General features: G+C 39.9%; 1 protein-coding gene across 4 annotated transcripts in view; it reads right to left on the reverse strand.

Annotated features, from left to right (window-relative positions):
• The window catches only part of TPD52L1 (TPD52 like 1), a 93,739-nt gene that overhangs the window by 3,455 nt on the left and 69,487 nt on the right, over window positions 1-20,797 (reverse strand). The window contains exons 4-7 of one of the 4 annotated variants that reach the window (XM_070795834.1): window positions 11,898-11,999; window positions 8,624-8,638; window positions 5,712-5,750; window positions 2,702-2,762 (exon numbers count right to left, since the gene is read on the reverse strand). In XM_070795834.1, the coding sequence (XP_070651935.1) occupies window positions 2,702-2,762; window positions 5,712-5,750; window positions 8,624-8,638; window positions 11,898-11,999 (217 nt within the window). The remainder of the gene's footprint in view (window positions 1-2,701; window positions 2,763-5,711; window positions 5,751-8,623; window positions 8,639-11,897; window positions 12,000-20,797) is intronic. The other 3 variants (XM_019967120.2, XM_019967121.2, XM_019967122.2) reach the window with 3 other exon arrangements.

A 20,797-nucleotide genomic window follows, 5' to 3' on the forward strand; every position in this document is an offset into this window, starting at 1 on the left:
GTTTTAGATGAAATAGAAATTGTGCTTATTGAGCATACAGGTGACACCAGCCAAGATTTCAAGTAGTACACTGATGTGTATTACAAGGATGTAGGTGGAAAGGACCACCTTTATATGATTTTGATGAATTGGCAAGTATTTCTGGAAAATCAAACTAACTACACAATTGGGTATAAAATAAGAATGATCCATCAAATGATCCATTGGGTACAAATGCCAGATGGTGTGACAGATTGTGTGAGAAGATGGCAGGAACAGACCTCACTTCACAGCAGAACATTATTTCCAATAGAACTCAAATATGAACATGATCCCCTCTAAGTGGTGTTTGAAAAATCAGGCTTGAAGCAGTTATGTGTCAGTACAAATACAGCATATCGACCTACAGGTTATTTCACTCATCCTTACTGATTCATGAGTCATTCCTTCAGCAGGAAACAGCCTCAGGATTCATAATTGAAAGTTATAGAAGCTTTGGAGAAGATTCAGAACACCACAGTAAACTGCACAGAAAACAAACAATGTAGGAAGGGTTAAACATCTGCTGTTTAGTCTGGAGAACAAAAGGAATGAGGAATTTGTAATTGACGGTTTGACACAAAGAATGATTATCAGCCATTCTCCACTGTCTGTGTGGGCAGGAAAAAGGGAAACTAAGCATTGACCATGACCCAGGAGATGGGTGGGATGTGAGTCTTGTAAAATCTATGGGCAGTCATGCAGATATAGGACCTGTTTTCAGGTGGTCTTGACACAGGCTAGTATCCAGTTGGCTGAGTTGGTTTTGTACATGTCTGAGGGCGGAGAAGGTGATGGCACCCCACTCCAGTGCTCTTGCCTGGAAAATCCCATGGACGGAGGAGCCTGGTAGGCTGCAGTCCGTGGGGTTGTGAAGAGTCGGACACGACTGAGCGACTTCATTTTCACTTTTCACTTTCATGCACTGGAGAAGGAAATGGCAACCCACTCCGGGGTTCTTGCCTGGAGAATCCCAGGGACGGGGGAGCCTGGTGGGCTGCCGTCTGTGGGGTCACACAGAGTCAGACACGACTGAAGCGACTTAGCAGCAGAGGGAGGAGGCACACTCTATACCTTCCATTCAGATGAAGTGAGAAAAGTGAGAGGCTGACAGTGTGGATCAAACTCTTGAATCATATGTGTCCTGTAAGCTTACCAGATTTTCCTAAAAGCAAAAGTAAATAGGTTGTTCTTTCTTCTTCTTTTGCTTCTTCATATCCCCTTCTTCTAAAGGAAACCTAAAAATGTACAACTTTTCCTATGTCCGAATTTAGCTAACAACAGAATCCATCCTTCTTGGACTAAGGCTGAGAATCAAATGTTGAGAAATTAACCCCTAGGGTTTTTTTAATCTTCTCTTTTGAAACTAGGTATTTTAGCAAGAGAAATGTCTGTGACACTGCATGTCCCTCCCTATCAAAAGTTTTCTCTACAAATAGGGGCAATATAATGGCTCCTCCTGGTTCCTAAACACTCAGTAAATGATAACGTTGACAAGCAGAGCAGTAGAACTATGCAACTAGAAACTGCTCGTAACTGAAGTCAATGAAAGCATGGTAAATGCTGAGTAATAATTTCATTCTTGCGCCTTAAACACCTAATCACAGGCCTGGAAAAGAGAAGACCATGTAAAAACCCTCCTCTAAAGGGAAGGACCCTCCAGCTCAAAATTGATAAGAGCATGTAGGACCTCCAGGAAGGAATTACTTACAATCTCATAGACTCTCACCTGGCAGCACGTGTGAGGGCTGCATGATTCAGAAGCAGCTGGGTAATCAGCACATGCCTATATCTGCTTTTGAGCTAATTAAAGGTCACACATGTTCTTAATTTTCCCAGTAATAGGGAAATACAGAAATGGATTGTATACAAAATAGTAATATCAAGATGTAATTATGTTTAGGTAATACCTTTAAAAAAATCTTAGTAGTATCCATGATTTTTCCTGTTTTAAATGTTCTATACATTTAAGATTAGACTGCTTCTATTTTTGCTCTTTTATCTTCAGTACATTAATTTATCTATGCTCAAACATGAAATTCAATCAATTTTTTTAGCACCTACTATACAACAGGCATCTTTTCAGTATATATCCAGGGAACAAATGCACCATTACAAAATAATACATTTTGTGACTCAGCTTCATTTTGCCTTCATGCTGTGCTGTGCTCAATATGTGAATGCAGTAAACAAATCTAAATAGTTGAGGGGTGGTGGATGGCAGGATAACCCATGGAGCCAAGTTTATTTCTACTGATCCATGGTTTATTTCTACTGATACACCAAATCAGAGGAGCTCTGAGCTGTTACTGAAATTTCCCTTACACTCTAAATTCAGAGTTCACATATAGTTTGTCCTATCCACATTCATCTATCACGTATCTGCTTCTTGAGTAATAGCATTAAGAGTTCTAACCAGCAAAGAGATCAACCCAAGCCCAATTCCCTTGAATGCACAATTCATTCCTGAATGGTTTATATGAACAACTTTGTACATATACAGTAACAATATTCAATACTGGTTTTATTTACAGATTTATATCTGAAGAAAAGTGACTCAGTGCAAGGCTGCCTTCTTGGTAGCAGCCTTGGAACCAAATGCTGGTGGCCCCGCCTTTGGAACCAAGCGACTAAGCTTTCCTGATTCATGAACCCCATGACGCAAAATTTACTTCATCTGTACCTTAAGGCTTGTGACAGTTGTCTCAACCCTCTCCTCAAATGATTTGAAAGTAGGAGAATTCCTAAAATAACAAAAAAAGAGAGGTCAGCTCCAAAGACCTAGCTGTGTTAGCAACTGTGCTATCTGGTTTCAAACATCACCTCTGCACCAGAGCTAGTTGTTGGTTGGCCACCTACACCAACCATGTTTTAAAAGACATTTCACTTCTGCGAGGTTAGATCCAGAAACCATAACCTACCATGGGATTTTTCTAAGTAGAATTGTCAGATGCTCAGCTATAGAATAAATAATATAGCATTTGGCAAGGACACAACTGGCTTAATTCCATGTTGAACCATAAATCATTTCCAGTGAGTCAAAGAAGTGATAGCTTAATTTTTCATTTCCTAATTAATTATTTCTATCACAATACACCTTTTCCAAACCCAGTTATTTTATAACCACTGGAAAGTCTATCTGAAGAATGTCATGTTCAAGTTTTCCCACATGGAATTTTAAAAGTCATTTATTTTTAGTGACTGTGAGACAAGACAGAAATAGCTATGGGGAAAAAAGGTTCATATGTTTTCAAACGTTAAAGTTTTTAAGTTTTAAAACTAAGTATTTTGTCAGTGTCCAGGGAGCAGTGTTTCTGAAAGTCAATGCCTTCTTTATTTTAGGTTGAAATATACTTATTACTTGTCTAATGCTTAATCAAAATGGTGCTATTCACATGTGTTATATTTCCTTTCAAAGAAGATACTTATTTGTTCTATTAGAAACTTGCAGTCTACTGACATTTTATTTGTAACTCAGTCATTGTGTTAAATAATCTACATACCATGTTATACTTCTGAGAATTACATTTTTCATGTGGTGCTTTTTGGTTTCCTATACTGTATTTGTCTACATGAAATTATGAGTTAATGACATCATTACTCTTAAAAGTGATATCAACCAAGTCCAATGATATCAACTAAGTCCAAGTAAGGCAACTGGAACTGAATTAAAAATGAAACTTAAATCTAGTATTCATGTCAGCTTTCAGCAACAATGACTCTCATCATTTTCAGGTCAAATAATTCAACTGAATGTTACTATATTTGATAAACCACTTTCTAGTCTCTTTTGAGTGCAGAAGAAATAAAATAAGAGAAATGACCTAAAGAAACTTTATAAGGGAGAATAGTTATAAAACGTGGGCTTCATTGTGTGGTGTGCACTATAGCATGGCTCTAATACTATAAAGAGAAAGCTAACATACAGAATATGTTTTTGAATGAATTTGTCTTTGTTAGAGTTTGTCTGTCAAGGCTGATACTCTGGATGGTCAAAAATGCATTTGCATCCAGGTTGCATGAATTAACAATGTTGAGCCCTGAGGGACCAAGCACAGAATCACATCTTGTATATGACTCAAATAGGAGTCAAATTCCTATGAGCGATCCTCCACAGTACCTGTCTCGTGATGAAATGCTAGTGAAACTGCATGAGAGTGATTCAGAAGTGTGTACTTACTAGCACCTTACTTCCAACACACATTTTATTTGGCCAAGCTGGTCACATGACTACCTGTTATCCATCAGTTGTATAAGACCACAGTGGGCAGACACTTAGTTCATCCTGATGGTTCATAGTGGATGTTAGTTGAGTAAAATGTCTTTTTTTTTTTTTTTTTTTTAAAGTTAATTTCAGGCAAGCTCATAAGGAACGCATTTGACCCATAAGTTATTTGATTATTTCTGGCTCCCAGAGAAAAGCCATACGAATTTTTTTCAAGCCTTCTTTGGGCACTCAGACAAAATTTAACAAGTAAGGAAGCTCAGGGCTGCAGGGTGCACTGGTCAATGTTCTTATGCTAGGGGAGCAAGTCATTCAAATATAAACTAAGCCACCTATGCTGTCTATTTTTCCCCACATTAGGGAAATCAAATGCTCTGGTCCAACTTGCAAAGTCACAACATAGGCCCAGTGTAGAAGAGACATCAGCAGGTATAATAAAACAGACATTCCTCTAATCTGATTACCCTAGAGTGCATGCTGGAGAACAGGGAGAAACTGCAAATAACCTTAGAAAGAATTTGGCTTCAAAGTGCTTGAACTATTTAGAGTAACTGAGCTCCCTCTAGAATGTATTCACACCACAATATGTAATATAAAGAAGGAAAGAAGAGACACAGTTCTGCATGATGTAAGAGAGAGCTCCAGGGGCCAGATGTCTTTCCACTGAGCCCCTCCCCAGGGCAGCCCAAGGGTTCCTGGAAGCACCGTGGGAGGAGCCCAAAGTCTGGTTCTAGCCCTTTATTTTTAAGCATGATGAAACCGCTATCACCGAAATGATCTTCCCAAAGCTGCCAAGTTTACCCCTGCTCTGAACTGGGCTACAGCCTGCATCTTCTGACTCCCAGTCTAACATTTTGATTTTATCTGATCATATCAGTATGTCACACCAACTGGAAGCCAGAGGAACACCTTTCTCCGGAGTTTTCAGCTGACCAATAAGCTTAATGGCATTTTGATTGTTCAACAGACTCTTCACCTTAATATATCCTTTAACAAATCCTAATGTTATCCTTTCTAGAACTGTAGCCCTCTTTGTCTCCTATTTTTTCATTTACTGCTGTGGCAATAAAGTGATTTCCCCCTTTTATAGGTGTGCTTGGAATGTTCCAGGCCCTGTACTGAGTGCTTTATGCAGACCATACATCTCACAACAGCCATTTGAAGTAGATAGATTCTCATTTCTCCTAGTATATGGGCAAGAGAATGGAGATTGAAGTAGATTCGGTAAATTGTCTCAGGTCATACAAATCAGGAACTGCTGGATTTAAACTAGCGTGTCCAATCAGTAGCCTGAGCCCTTCACAACTACAATTCTTCTATAGCCTTTTTTTCCTGAGGGCCATCAGAAAAGAGAATATAATAGGTCATGGCACTTCCCCTCATATAAAAAAGGAAAAAATCCACAATAAAAGTAACACTTCATACACATTCTGCATTGAGATTATGTAAACTAATTTACACACATTACCTCATTGCAGGCATACTTATGGAATGGCGAATGGAGTAGCTTCAGGGCAAAAGCAGATTAAAGGGGAAACAAAAAAAAGAAAAAAGAAGATAGTACAATATAAGTATATGAGAAACTCCTCATTCACAGTTTTAAAACAGCAATGTCAACTATCTGAAGTATTCCCTACCCTCCCCACCAAGATGATATTTGTTATTGTTGGGTAGGATGGGCCACAATCATTTCCAAAGGAATTAAGGAAGAGCAGATGGTCCGTGGCTGCATATTATTTTATTGGGTTGGCCAAAATGTTCGTTTGGGTTTTCTGCAAGATCGTATGGAAAATCCCAAACAAATTTTTGGCCAACCCTATACTTTCTCGGTAAGCCAGGAAATCTGAGGAGAGTGTCTGGTTCCCCCCAGGTCAGGCCAGCAGTCCATGTACATGATTCTGAGGACATGACTCCTGGTCCAGCTCCCTCCTCCTGTTTCAGGAAGACAGTCAGGGACAAGGGACAGTGCCCAGCAGGTAGAACCAGGCAGCTAACAGCTCATCATTCCATTTGAAGCTCATCAGAGGACTACACAGAGTTAACATGAATCAATCAAGGAAACATGCCAAATAAACACATTTCACACAGTCCAACGTGGGAGCTAGGGTTTCCGCCTCCATCCTAGGACAACTGGTACGAGGATCAACTTTTCTGAGACTTCTAAGAGCATCAGCTGTCTTACCTTATTAATCCTACAGCAATTGATTCATTGTCCCTCTGACTGACTGTTATTTCTATGTGAGTTCTGCTTAGAAATCAGGGTGTGTGGAGGGAAGAAGCAAAATGGGGTTCATTTTCCTAGGCAAGCATTCCTTCATCCACTTTCCAGCACAGTTCCTACCTGCTCCTCTCCCAAGAAGCTTAACAGGTAAGGGATCAAACTCACCCTCACCTTCCCTAACAATATCCACTGAGGTTAGGGTTAGTAACTTTACTAGAACTCAGAAAGAAAAGGACAAAGAAATGCAGCGGATATTTACAGACACTCCATAAACACTCTCCGACATACATCACAGCAGGATCCTCTATGACCCACCTCCCAGAATATCGGAAATAAAAGCAAAAATAAACAAATGGGACCTAATTAACCTTAAAAGCTTCTGCACATCAAAGGAAACTATTAGCAAGGTGAAAAGACAGCCTTCAGAATGGGAGAAAATAATAGCAAATGAAGCAACCGACAAACAACTAATCTCAAAAATATACAAGCAACTCCTACAGCTCAACTCCAGAAAAATAAACGACCCAATCAAAAAATGGGCCAAAGAACTAAATAGACATTTCTCCAAAAAAGACATACAGATGGCTAACAAACACATGAAAAGATGCTCAACATCACTCATTATCAGAGAAATGCAAATCAAAACCACAATGAGGTACCATTTCACACCAGTCAGAATGGCTGTGATCCAAAAGTCTACAAATAATAAATGCTGGAGAGGGTGTGGAGAAAAGGGAACCCTCTTACACTGTTGGTGGGAATGCAAACTAGTACAGCCACTATGGAGAACAGTGTGGAGATTCCTTAAAAAACTGGAAATAGAACTGCCTTATGATCCAGCAACCCCACTGCTGGGCATACACACTGAGGAAACCAGAAGGGAAAGAGACACGTGTACCCCAATGTTCATCGCAGCACTGTTTATAATAGCCAAGACATGGAAGCAACCTAGATGTCCATCAGCAGATGAATGGATAAGAAAGCGGTGGTACATATACACAATGGAGTATTACTCAGCCATTAAAAAGAATACATTTGAATCAGTTCTAATGAGGTGGATGAAACTGGAGCCTATTATACAGAGTGAAGTAAGCCAGAAGGAAAAACATAAATACAGTATACTAACGCATATATATGGAATTTAGAAAGATGGTAACAATAACCCGGTGTACGAGACAGCAAAAGAGACACTGATGTATAGAACAGTCTTATGGACTCTGTGGGAGAGGGAGAGGGTGGGAAGATTTGGGAGAATGGCAATGAAACATGTAAAATATCATGTAGGAAACGAGTTGCCAGTCCAGGTTTGATGCATGATGCTGGATGCTTGGGGCTGGTGCACCGGGACGGCCCAGAGGGATGGTATGGGGAGGGAGGAGGGAGGAGGGTTCGGGATGGGGAACACATGTATACCTGTGGCGGATTCATTTTGATATTTGGCAAAACTAATACAATTATGTAAAGTTTAAAAATAAAATAAAATTAGAGAAAAAAAAAAAAGAAATCATAGGCAAAATACTTCTTCATAAATTACATTTAAAAAAGAGAATTACCGAAAGAAATTCATCAACATTATCAAGTATTTATCTCTTAAATACAGGTAGTTTTCTTAGGAAATATATTTTTTTTAATTTATGTAATAAGATTCCACCCCAAAGGAGGCTTAATTCAGAGACCTGGGACTGACAATTGCACACGTGTTAACATTTGGGCTTTTCCACTTCAACTTCAGAGGGTACAGAAAGCTGAAGGTGAACCATCTGCTTAAATTACAGTTATAAGAAGTTCAGAAAAACATGACAATCTAGAGGAAATTGTTCTGTTTCTCGACTTTACTTTCTGCCGGTTTCATATACATCTGCAGTGCACAATTTCCACTTTCCGTTTCTTCTAAGGACCTCTGCCATGTACACAGGCATGATGCAGAAAGAGATCCCTGAGGATGACTCAGCAAGCGAAAGCGATGCATTAATAAATGATTCAGAAATGATATAAACAAGTGCTGAAATAGATGCAAACACATTAGGTGCCCTATACTCTGTAACTCCCTGGTAGTGAACACTTTCAGGAAAAGAGCTTTGGGGCCCAGGCATGCCCACCATGGTGCTCTGGGGAGGAAGGGAGCTTCGAGGAAGGGAGCCAGTTGGGGCAGCGCTTACCCGATGGAATGAGACCTACAGCCATAGCAGCACAGGAGAGAAAGGAGGAGCAAGGTTAGCACATCAGGATGCAGAGGAAGGACCACACTGCCCGCTGTCCCTTTTCAAAAGCCCCAGGGAAAAGATACGGGACCCCATTCCTTACTCTTTTTGAGTGCACTGACTTTAATGTCTTCACGATTGCTTTACCGACTCTTATCACTGTTTTTCTCATGGCTATAGCTGGATTCTCTGTTAAAGTTACAAGCCTTGTCCAAAGATTTCCCCTCCACTAGATCACACGCTGTTTGAGCGAATTCACCCAGAAATGCCAAGAAGATGGCAACATTACTATTATAAAAATGATTCCAATAGCTTGCATTTCTCCACAGAGTCCTTTCATAAATGTGACTTCGTGTTAACCTCAGAGAAAACCATCTGGTTAGGTAGCTATTAGCCATGTTATCTAGCAGACGGAGAAGGAGGCAGAATTCCGTGACTGGGCTGAGGGGCCTTCATTTAGGGGTCATCAGGATAAAAGGAGGACCTTAGCTCAGGAAATATTTATTTTTATAAAACGTCTAAATTAAATCTTAACATAGTGCTTTTCACTCAGTTATTAAAAGGTCCAAATTCTAAGTTTTGGAAACCTTTGAGTATTAACTTGTAATGACTTTAAACAAAAATTGAGAGGTCCTGTTTTTCTCCTAAGATATCTAAATTTTTCTAGCAATTTTTAAACAAATTCAGAAATGTGTTCCCAGAATTCACAAAGGGATATTATGATGTAACCAACAAAATATAAAATAATATGATATTAATACTTTCAAACTGCAAAGGGGTTCAAAGTAAAATGCCTGTGATAAAATTTTTAAATTTCCCCACTATCATTTTATAAATTGACAAGTTAATTTGAACCCCAAATTGAAAACCCACTAATTGTTCTCATTTAAGAATCATTATTGTATTAAACTTAAGTAATTTTCAAATATGATTTTTACATATATTACTTGTTCTAGTATAATCAAAATTAATAATCCTTTGTAAAACTTGTTTTCACAGGGACTTATCCTCATTTATATATAGATGTTAGATATTTAGCTTGAGAAAAATATAGATTGGAAAATATAGGTATACATATTATTACAGGATCATATTTGAATCTCTAGTAATAAAGACTACATCTCCCAATATTTTTAGACACAGTTTATAATGGAAGTGTTGTGTCCTCTGCACAGAGCGGTAATTAACGAAAAGTTTAGAACTCCTGGGAAACAGATTATCCATTATGCTAAAATAAAGCCACACTGAAACAGGAGGAAAGGCAGTCAACACACCTTGATATTATGCCCAGTTCATGCAGGAACATGAGTGTGTCAACATGTATATGTGTGAAACACAGTCTTTATTCTTTACAACTCATGAAATACAGCACACTCCTGTTCAGGGACTCTGCCTAATTTCTGTCCTGGAGGGCCACCTTGTAACTGAGATAGTTCCTTAGTAAAGTAAAAACTAGCATTTATTGAATGTTTAATACATAGCATGCTGTCTTCTGCTACTTGCATAATAACCTGAGGACGTTACTCTTATCTACATTTATAACTGAGAATACCCAGGTACAGGTAAGCTAAGTTACACTTGGTTCCTCAACACCTAACCAGTTGAAGTCAGATCACCTGGAAGCTTATTTCAAACAGATTCCTAGATGCCATCCAAGACCTACTTAGGTGCAATCTCAAAAGAGAGAGGTGGAATCTAGGAATATGCATGTAACAAGCTTCAGAGCTGTCTGTAAAGTCTCCTCCAGTTGGAGAAACACTGTTCCTGTTGGCAGTATTATGCCACTATGATCATTGTTTCAACTAAGTATGTGGAAAACAAATTTTATAAACATGACAAAACATATTTTCTTGGATATAACTGGTGATAAGGTCTTTCCTGTTTTAAGGAATTATTTAATTAGTTTAGATAAATGCTTTCCTGCCATTGAAATGACTGCAAATTTTATTCTAATAAAGCTAGGGTTAATTAATAATCCAAAATGCTTACCAGTTCATCACACGCTGCCTCTGAAGAATTTTAATTGCTTTTTGTTATTGCTTTATTAGCAAAAATGAAGATAAAGCAATGTACTCAGATTCATGCATATGTACTTACTTAATTCTAGCCTCATGAATGCCAAGTTCTTAAGATGATGCATGAATGTTGGGCACAATCCAGTAATTTTTGAAGTCAAAAAATAACTTAAACACAAAGATACAAATATTTGCCTCTAGGCATCAAAGCTGCAGAGTAATACAGAAAGCAATAATTTAAGAATCCAGTAAAATAATATGCACATAGTTTTAAAAAAGAAGAAATATAAAATGTACTTGAGAAGTTTTTAAAAATTGAACTTGATTTTTAGAGACAAAAATGACATTGATTTATAAAGAAAAATCTCCTAAGCATATCAGCCAAATTCAAAATAAACTATGATAGGTATTTAAATAAGCAAAAAAATATGAGAGCAGCAACTGTATGTAAGATAACTTTCTAGAATATAATATAAAAAATAAAAATGGTCAATATTACATTGTTCTCAGTTTCAAATCTTGATATTCACCCTAATTTTATATAACAAATACTGAAAATAACCAAAATGTGCAAAGGAACTGGTTTAAAAATTTTGGTAATTTTTAAATTTTTAAAATTTGGTAAATTTTACATTTAACAGCTGTGCACTGGAAGAGAATACATCCACTGAAAATGAAGATGTAATAAACACTTATTAAATATTCACAATATATTGCCAAAGTAAAGAAAGAATATTACCAGGTGCATATATCCATGGTACCTTTCTAGAATAAAAGAATAAATATCTATATATTTAGCATAGAAAAATATATATATACTAGCTGTATGTGTACAAAAATGTAGCCAAGAATAGTTTATCAGAGCATATTCACTGAAAGCATATTTTAACTTAGTTTGAGTTACAGTGATTCAAATTCAGTATGTGCTGCATTCTTTTGGAATCTCTCCTTATTACTGGTGATTAAAGGTACCCTCTGTCTTCTATTTTTACTGAATAGTAGAAAGGGCATCTCTGGGATCAGATCCACTAAGCTGACCTTTAGGTAAAGGTCCCAATATAAAAATGTATCTCAGTCACCAATACGATCAGCCACATAAAATTTTAATCTAATTAAAGAAAAGAATGCCTTAGGAAGACTAGTCAATGGATAATGCCCCTCCTTGTCTCTGAAAGCCAAAGGCCAAGCCTCTTCCACATGGCTCTTTCCCACAGTACCTCATGTCTCCAAACTTCTTGCTGATGGCCGTCCCAACGTTGCTGAAAGCTGCAGTTGCCTTCTGCCCGGCATGACTCAGGGTTTCATGTGTTTTCTTGTAGCTAGAAATAAAACAGAAAAATAAGAACAGCTCATTATCAAGACCACCCATAATACATCCACCGTCTTTCTCTCTCCTGTGTGCTTAGTCGCTCAGTCGTGGCCGACTCTTTGGGACCCCATGGGCTGTAGCCTGCCAGGCTCCTATGTCCATGGGGATTCTCCAGCAAGAATACTGGAGTGGGTTGCCATGCCCTCCTCCAGGGGATCTTCCCAACCTAGGGATCCAACCCAGGTCTCCCACATTGCAGGCAGATTCTTTACCATCTGAGCCACCAGGGAACTTTTGAAAGTTCCCTTTCCAAAACAGATTTAGGAAGATGATCCACAGAAGCAATTGCTTCTGTTCTTTGGGGAGGATGGATTGGTGGCTGCTCATCAGCAGGAAAGTCAGACCATGCAATCTGAATTCAGTAAAAATACACATTTGTAAGCCTAGATCTGAATGTACAGATCTTTAATCACAAATAATGGAACTGCTTCAATAGTAGAAAATTATTCTTAAAGAGATGTATTAACTCTATGAAAGGACAATGAAAGCTCTAGCCATCAAAGCTAACACAGATTAGAGAATGCATGTTTCAAAGAGAAATGTAAGCTTTTCCTATTTATGTGGGTAAAAGGAACTATAAAAAGGCAAAATTGAACTAGTACTTATTTTGTAATATGGAGAGAGGTTGGAGTAAGAAGGGTGCATAATCTTAAGCTAATACAGTGACTTTTTTCAAGACAGTTTTAGGAATACAGTACTGCAATGATCTGTTCCTAAACCTATGTCCCCACAAGGCTGACTCCCCGAGGACAAGGAAGCCATTCATTTCTGTGTCCCTAGGATCTGGCAGCAGGAAAAAGGGGAAACTGAATAAATACTAGATGAAGGAATCAGTGATCGAAGGGGAAGCTCCTCTGTTGGTCTGAACTGGGAGTCAAGGCAGTAAGAACAGAGCGGTGTGATGGACTGTAGAGAGAAAATGGACAGACTTGACAAAAGGTTGCTAGTGACAAATGAAACAAGACAAAAAGATTGGCTTCAGGTTTTGAGCATGGTGGCAGGAAAGGCAGCGGTGTGTCCGCTGGCCTGGGAAATTTCTAAGCGTTAATAAACCAGAAAACAAAAGCACCTAACCTGAGGGAATATGTAAGTCAAGTCACTATACCGCACTGCTTAGACTTCTACAGAGCTGTTCCCAGGTAAGTTCCCCAATGCTCCCTGCTTAGCCTAGAACACTTTCATGCATATGGCGTCTCTGAGAAGACTATGTCCTATGAAATCCATTAAGTGGGAGCTTCCCTTATCCTTCCTCCCCTTCCACCTCCCACAAGTCATCCAGCCCTAAATATACTATCAGACTTTAAGCCAATGCTTTAAAACACCCTTGTTGGTTTCCTTGGGACTGAAATCACTTTAGTAATATGGTATTCTATTATTCTTTTTTGTTAGCAGGTAGAAAGAAGTCTATATTACCAGCACCATATGTTATTTATTTGTACAATGCCTGTGTTCTTAGGAAGTGTAAAAATCATGTATTATCTAGATGATAAAGTCAAACCAAACATTCATTACTAAACAGACATTTCCTAGGGAATAGGGAAAGACACATATTACACATCACAGCCTAAGTGAAGGGCCCCTCTGCAGTTATGCACTGCACAGAGCCTGTCCTTATGCTGCATCCTAATTGTGCTTGATCTTAAAACTGAATACACCCCCATCCAGATGCTAGGAGCCTGCATCTTGAAAAAGGGCCCTTCTGTCAGGCCACTGATAACCCCCAAGGAAGTCAGCATAGTTGCATTTTCCTCCCTTCACTGTGCCATGAAATTCTGTACATAGTTTGTGCTGTGCTCAGTCGCGCCCAACTCTCTGGCAACCCCAAGGACTGCAGCCTGCCAGGTTCCTCTGTCCATAGGTTTCTCCAGGCAAGAATACTGGAATGGGTTGCCATTTCCTTCTCCAGGGGATCTTCCTGACCCAGGGATCAAACCCACGTCTCTTGTGTCTCCTGCACTGGCAGGTGGATTGGATTCTTTACCACTACGCCACCTGGGAAGCCTACATAGTTTATACTGCTGCTGCTGCTGCTGCTGCTAAGTCGCTTCAGTCGTATCTGACTCTGCGACCCCAGAGACGGCAGCCCACCAGGCTCCCCTGTCCCTGGGATTCTCCAGGCAAGAATACTGGAGTGGGTTGCCATTTCCTTCTCCAACGCATGAAAGTAAAAAGTGAAATTGAAGTCGCTCAGTCGTGTCCGACTCCTAGCGACCCCATGGACTGCAGCCTACCAGGCTCCTCCGTCCATGGGATTTGCCAGGCAAGAGTACTGGAGTGGGGTGCCATTGCCTTCTCCAATAGTTTATACTACTAACACTTAAAACTGTTTTTCAACTCTACTGCATAAAAATATGTTCAATAATATTCAAATGATGAAAAACAACTTAAATGCTAACCTTCTGATTGACCTGACAACCTTCTAATTTAAAAGGAAGCAGTATTTAACATTTTAGATTACTAGCATCTCTTATTTTAAGCTAAATGTGAATTACACCATTGCTGAGTTTCATAATTGACAGAGCAGGAGACTAATACCTCTTCCTTAAATAAAAGTCAAAATGTTAAGATATCCTCAGGTTGCTGTCAGTTATGCACTGGGGGGCAGAAAACTCGAGAGTATTTGCTCTAAGACGTCGGTGTTGCGTGCCTCTCCTCAGGGTTCCCATAATCCCCTCCGCATAGCTCTTTCCAAACATTGTTCCTTTGTGCTGCAATTAGGGTTTTTGAATCCTCTCTGTGACTTATCTGAACTTCCTGAGGGTGGGGACCACATCTTGTTCATCATCTCTGTATCCCCAGCGGCTGAAATCAACCAGAACAAGAGCCCCCTGAGGCCAAAGGGAGGAAACAGAGTCCAGCTGGATTCCCCGACTTCAGGCACAAGGTGCAAAGTCAGGACTTTGCAGCGTGAACTTTCCCCTTCAGAGAAGAGCCGTGGTGACCTTAAAATGAGTGAGGGAAATTTGTCCTTGCGTGCTCTGAAGCAACTCCAGCAAACACCCGCTTTGGGGGAATATGGGCTGCCTTGGTAGTTCAGAAGGTAAAGAATCTGCCTGCAATGCAGGAGACGCAAGAGATGCAGGTTACGCCGTCCCTGGGTCGGGAAGATCCTCTGGAGAAGGAAATGGCAATCCACACTAGTATTCTTGCCTAGAAAACGCCATAGACAAAGACGCCTGGCAGGCTACAGTCCATGGGGGTCACAAAGAGTAGGACAAGTCTAAGCAACTAAGCATGCATGCACATGTATATATTGAGGAGAACGTTAAGTTCTACTCTCTTAGCAAATTTCATTTATACAATAGTGTTTTCAACTATGGTCATTATATTATACATTAGCTCCTCAAACCTTATTCAACTTATAAGTGATAGTTTGTACTCTTAGAAACCTCTCCCTATTTCACCCATACCCACCACCTCCAGAAACCACTCTTGCATTCTCTGTTTCCAAGAGTCTGACTTTTTTTTTAGATTCCACATATAAGAGATACTATGCAGATTCTATCCTTCTCTGACTCCACTTAGCATAGTGCCCTCAAGGTCCACCCATATTATTGCAAACAACAGGATTTCCTTTTCTCATGGTTGAATAATACTCCATTGTATCTGTGTGTGTATCTTTACATTTTAAGGACTGGGTAACCTTTAACCATTAGAACAGGTGAGCTCTTTGGCCAGCGTACTGACAGAGGGCTCTTCCTCTCTTCATGTCCTAGTGATTTGAAAATCAGTGTTAATAATCAAAAGGAGAAAGCATGTCATCCTCTAAAGTGTTCTGACCTAAAGCATTTTTCTACATGCAGGTAGAAAAAAAAATTGTAATTCAACAGTCTTTTTACAAGAAGATAAAATATCTTTATAGCCCAAATCTATTTTCTATTATGGAATTTAAAAGAGAGCATTACTTTAACAATTGCATATGCAGCACTTCACCACAGACACAAAAACTTTTTAGACTTCTTCTCTTCCAAAGGTTCCCCAAACACAACACCAAATCACAGATTTACCACTTGAATCTCGAAAAGGAGAACCTATGTTCTGCCTTGTATGATGAGGCCAGTAAGAATGAACAACCATGAGAGAGATGGGCTTTTAAAATTAGGTCTTTAATCTTCACTGGCACTTCTGAACCTAATGGTGCCACAACAATTCCTCATAAATAAGATATAATAATCTTTACTGACCACAATAGGCTGGAAGTCTTAGAAGCACAAAATCAAAGAGTAAATAAATCATATACCAAGCTTCAATTTTCAAGCACTATGCATTTTTTTTAAAAGCTGAATGTTAGAGTTTTACTCCTCTGTATATAGGGTGAATTTATTAAGCTTCCAAAAAGATGGAATAGTTGAAATTCCATTCCATGACCTTCTCCCCTTTGTAGACTACCATTTGGTCTAATACAACTCAGAGGGGTTTATTGTTGGGGCAATTTCACGGGTTAGCAAAGGCCAAACACTCACTAAAATGAAGCACATCAGTTTGAATAGCCCACCATGACATCAGGTTTTCAAATTACTTTTCCTTCTATCTCCAGAAGAGATTCAATTTCTCCTCCAATGGTCTCCCCACCTCTTCACCCCAAGGCCACCCACCTCCCCTGTGCCTCCTTAAAGCCTAGAAACATTATAGAGCTTCAGAGAAGAAAAAAGAAGAGGGTAGGGGGACTTTTTGTGTGTGTTCTTAGAGTCTCTGAAATCAAGGCACCCAAAAAACTATGACAAAAACAACAGCAACAGCAAGCCCTGGGACACAGATGATGTCTTGACCTAATACTGTATGGTTATCTTTCTAAAAGGGAGATAATTTTAATCTGCTGTGTAGTTATTCCTAGTCATCTGGTTTCATTCCAGTATGAATCCTACCACAAACTAAAATATGCAAAATCTTTCATTAACATATCAGAGGTTTTCATTTCATTATAAATCAAACTAAATAGGTCATGACTGTTTAATCAGCATGCAAAGTATTGCCTCTGGAATACCTGTAGTGAGTGCCTTGACACCTAAAATTCTTTTTAGTGCTTTGAAATCTAATTCTATCCTAGCTAACCCTAGCCCAGTTCATCACTCCCTCACATCAAAATTTTCACCACATGATGCATAGATATTGTTCTAAAATCGGTGTGATGTACATTAATAGCAGGAATTTAAATATTTAAGGGAGAAAAAAAAAGGAAAGATGGGTGAATGGAAAAAATAATGAATCTTACACACATATCCATCACTCACAGTTAATCCCAGTTAATATATTGGTTTCCTTTCAGTCTTTTTTCTACATATATATATTTTATAAGTGAGATGGGTTTTCACTGAATATTATGTTAGCTAGCATTTTTCCATGTAATTAATTTTTTTGGAAAAGTAGCATTTTAATGGATGCAAATTATTTAATAAACAATAATTTATTTCACCATTAAAAATATCCAGGGGAAAAATAGATTCTATGATCACATCCTACCCCTTGTCCCAACATAGGACTTTTCCCTTCCTTTCAGTTCAGTTCAGTTCAGTCGCTCAGTCATGTCCGATTCTTTGCGACCCCATGAACTGCAGCACGCCAGGCCTCCCTGTCCATCACCAACTCCCGGAGTTCACTCAGACTCACGTCCATCGAGTCGGTGATGCCATCCAGCCATCTCATCCTCTGTCATCCCCTTCTCCTCCTGCCCCTAATCCCTCCCAGCATCAGAGTCTTTTCCAATGAGTCAATTTTTCACATGAGGTGGCCAAAGTACTGGAGTTTCAGCTTTAGCATCATTCCTTCCCTTAGCAGTCAAGAAAAAAGGGTGAGAGAAAATGATCTCCTGAAATTATGTTGCTGATAGACTCAGGCCTCCCTCTTAAAAAAGAGATTTATTCTTCTTTACAAAGGAAAGTTCGCAACATTCCTAAAGGTTAGTGAGACCATAATCATCTGTATTTATTAATTAATCTCTTAGGAAATCTATTCTAGTCCTGTAGCTTTCACTGCATCAGTATGTAGATAACTCTCATGTCCATCTCTAGCCCTGATTTTTCCTCTGAGTCACCCCCTTGAAGCAACTTGTTGGTCTGTTGGGCATCTCAGACTAAGCACAGCTCAAACAGAATTTTTTTCAACATTTTACTTTGCCTTGGCTGCTAAGGTGTGTCCGACTCTTTGCGACCCTATGGACTGTAGCCCAGCAGGCACCTCCGTCCATGGGATTTCCCAGGCAAGAATACTGGAGTGGGTTGCCATTCCCTTCTCCAGGGGATCTTCCTGACCAGGGACTGAACCCAGGTCTCCTGCATTGCAGGTGGTTTCCTGCATTTCCACCAGATTCTTTACTGACTGAGCCACCAGGGAAGCCCTTCTATTGGAGTATAGCCGATTAACAATGTTGTGATAGTTTCAGATGAACAGTGAAGGGATTTAGCCGTATACATGTATCCATTCTCCCCCAAACTCCCCTCCCATCCAGGCTGCCACAAAACAGTGAGCAGAATTCCATGTGCTATACAGCAGATCCTTGTTGGTTATCCATTTAAAATATAGCAGTAGACCTGTCCATCCCAAACTCCCTAGCCATCCCTGCCCCCCATTCTTCCCCCCTTCCCTGGCAACCATGGTTCCTTCTCTAAGTCTGTGAAGCCAAAACAGAATTCTTGGATCTCCCCACCAGACCTGCTTCCTACAACAGCAAACAGCATACAAAGTGCCAGATGCTGTTCTGCACTCACTGAATCCTCACTACCTATGATACATACTAATATGATCTCATTTCATGGAAGCCCCTCTGTGCTTGGGAGAGAAGAATCAGCAAAGAGAAAAACTGTTTCCCACTCATATACTAGGAATGTAATATCTTTAAGTTCCAAAGGGTAATAGTAGGGAAGAAAATGCATAACACAAGGTCAAAAATTTCTTGATGGTGGAATCTGGGGTCAAAGATAGGAAGCCTCTATGGTTTCTCCATCAGGCCCCACCCCTCAACACACAAAAGGAAGAAAAATCACATTATGATTTGGGCACCTTCTTCCCTTTGGTACAAGACCACCTGGCAAGCAAAATATTTTAAATCATTAGAAAAGTACCACAATAGTTCATTATTTTGTGTAATTTTAACAAGTAACCCCATAAAAGCAAGACTGTAGAATATTCAAAGTTATTCTGCTGCTGCTGCTGCTAAGTCACTTCAGTCGTGTCCGACTCTATGCGACCCCATAGACGGCAGCCCACCAGGCTCCCCCGTCCCTGGGATTCTCCAGGCAAGAACACTGGAGTGGGTTACCGTTTCCTTCTCCAATGCATGAAAGGGAAAAGTGAAAGTGAAGTTGCTCAGTCGTGTCCAACTCTTCGCGACCCCATGGTCTGCAGCCTACCAGGCTCCTCCGTCCATGGGATTTTCCAGGCAAGAGTACTGGAGTGGGGTGCCATTGCCTTCTCCACAAAGTTATTCTATACTTTGCCTAATATCAGACAAGAAGATAATAGCAAAACTGCAAACATTTCTGCTGGTCTACGAAAGAAAAACTTGCTTCTGCAGTGTTTCTCCTGTAGTCTCACACTTACCAGCACACTCAGGACACTTTTGATACCAGATGTGTTTGTGTGGAGGAGTTTCTCACATCAAGAGGTTCTGTAACACCGGCTGAGTCTCCTACAATTTAATTCTGACACTACCTGGAGATCACATCAGATCCCACAGGTTAAAGGCTCAGTCCCACAAGAGTGCTCCCTACTCACCCCACTTCAGATGCAAATCGCGAGTCCAGATTATCACCAGTGCTCCTGACCAAAGTGTTAGTCACTCAGTCATGTCTGACTCTTTGTGACCCCATGGACTGTAGCCCACAAGGCTCCTCTGTTCATGGAATTCTCCAGGCAAGAATACTGGACTGGGTTGCCATGCCCTTCTCCAGGGGATCTTCCTGACCAAGGAATTGAATTGCAGGTACTGTCTGCAGCCACCAGGGAAGTCCAAGGGGCTATAAATCAGAGGTTCCTACAACCTCCTCCCCAAGTTCAATTAATTTGCGAGAGTGGCTCATAGAACTTAAGAAAACAGATTACTTGCTAGGTTATACTGATTTATTGTAAAAATTATATGATAAAAGATACAGATGAACAGCCCGATGAAAGAGGCATGTGGGAATGGGAACCCATCCCCATGTTCCCATGGAAATACCTGCTTTCCATGCTTTCTCCTGGGACCCACCTGCCTGGCACTTCCATGGGTTCAGCAACCCCAAAGCTTTCCAAATGCCATATTTCTGAGATTTTTATGGAGTTTCATCATAGGCATGATAGACCATTTCCAGGTCCTTTTCTCTCCATAGAGAATGGGGGCATGGGACTGACAGCTTCTAATCATGCCTTGGTCTTTCTTGTGACCGGCTCTCCTCCAGGAGTCCGCCAAGAGTCATCTTATTAGAACCAAGGATACGGCTGTTACCCTGGAAATCCCAAAGGATTTAGGAACTCTGTGTCAGGAATCAGGGTAAAAGTGCAAACATGAGAACAAAAGATGCTCCTAGTGCTCTTATTACTTAAGAAATTATATGAATTTTGGGACCTTTGTGCCGGGAACTGAGGCAGAGGCCAATATACACATACATATTATATAGAGTAACAGGGATAAAAAGCACATCCCCAAAATATGAAAGATACAGGTTTTTCTCTTTACGTTAATGGTCAAAAAGTCTACAGTTTTTAAAACTGTCAATCATTTTTAATAGAAATTCAAAATATGTAGTGAGTGCCACGTATTCAAAGGATTTAGAA

The sequence above is a fragment of the Bos indicus genome, chromosome 9, assembly GCF_029378745.1.
Source record: "Bos indicus isolate NIAB-ARS_2022 breed Sahiwal x Tharparkar chromosome 9, NIAB-ARS_B.indTharparkar_mat_pri_1.0, whole genome shotgun sequence".
Classification (NCBI taxonomy): domain Eukaryota; kingdom Metazoa; phylum Chordata; class Mammalia; order Artiodactyla; family Bovidae; genus Bos; species Bos indicus.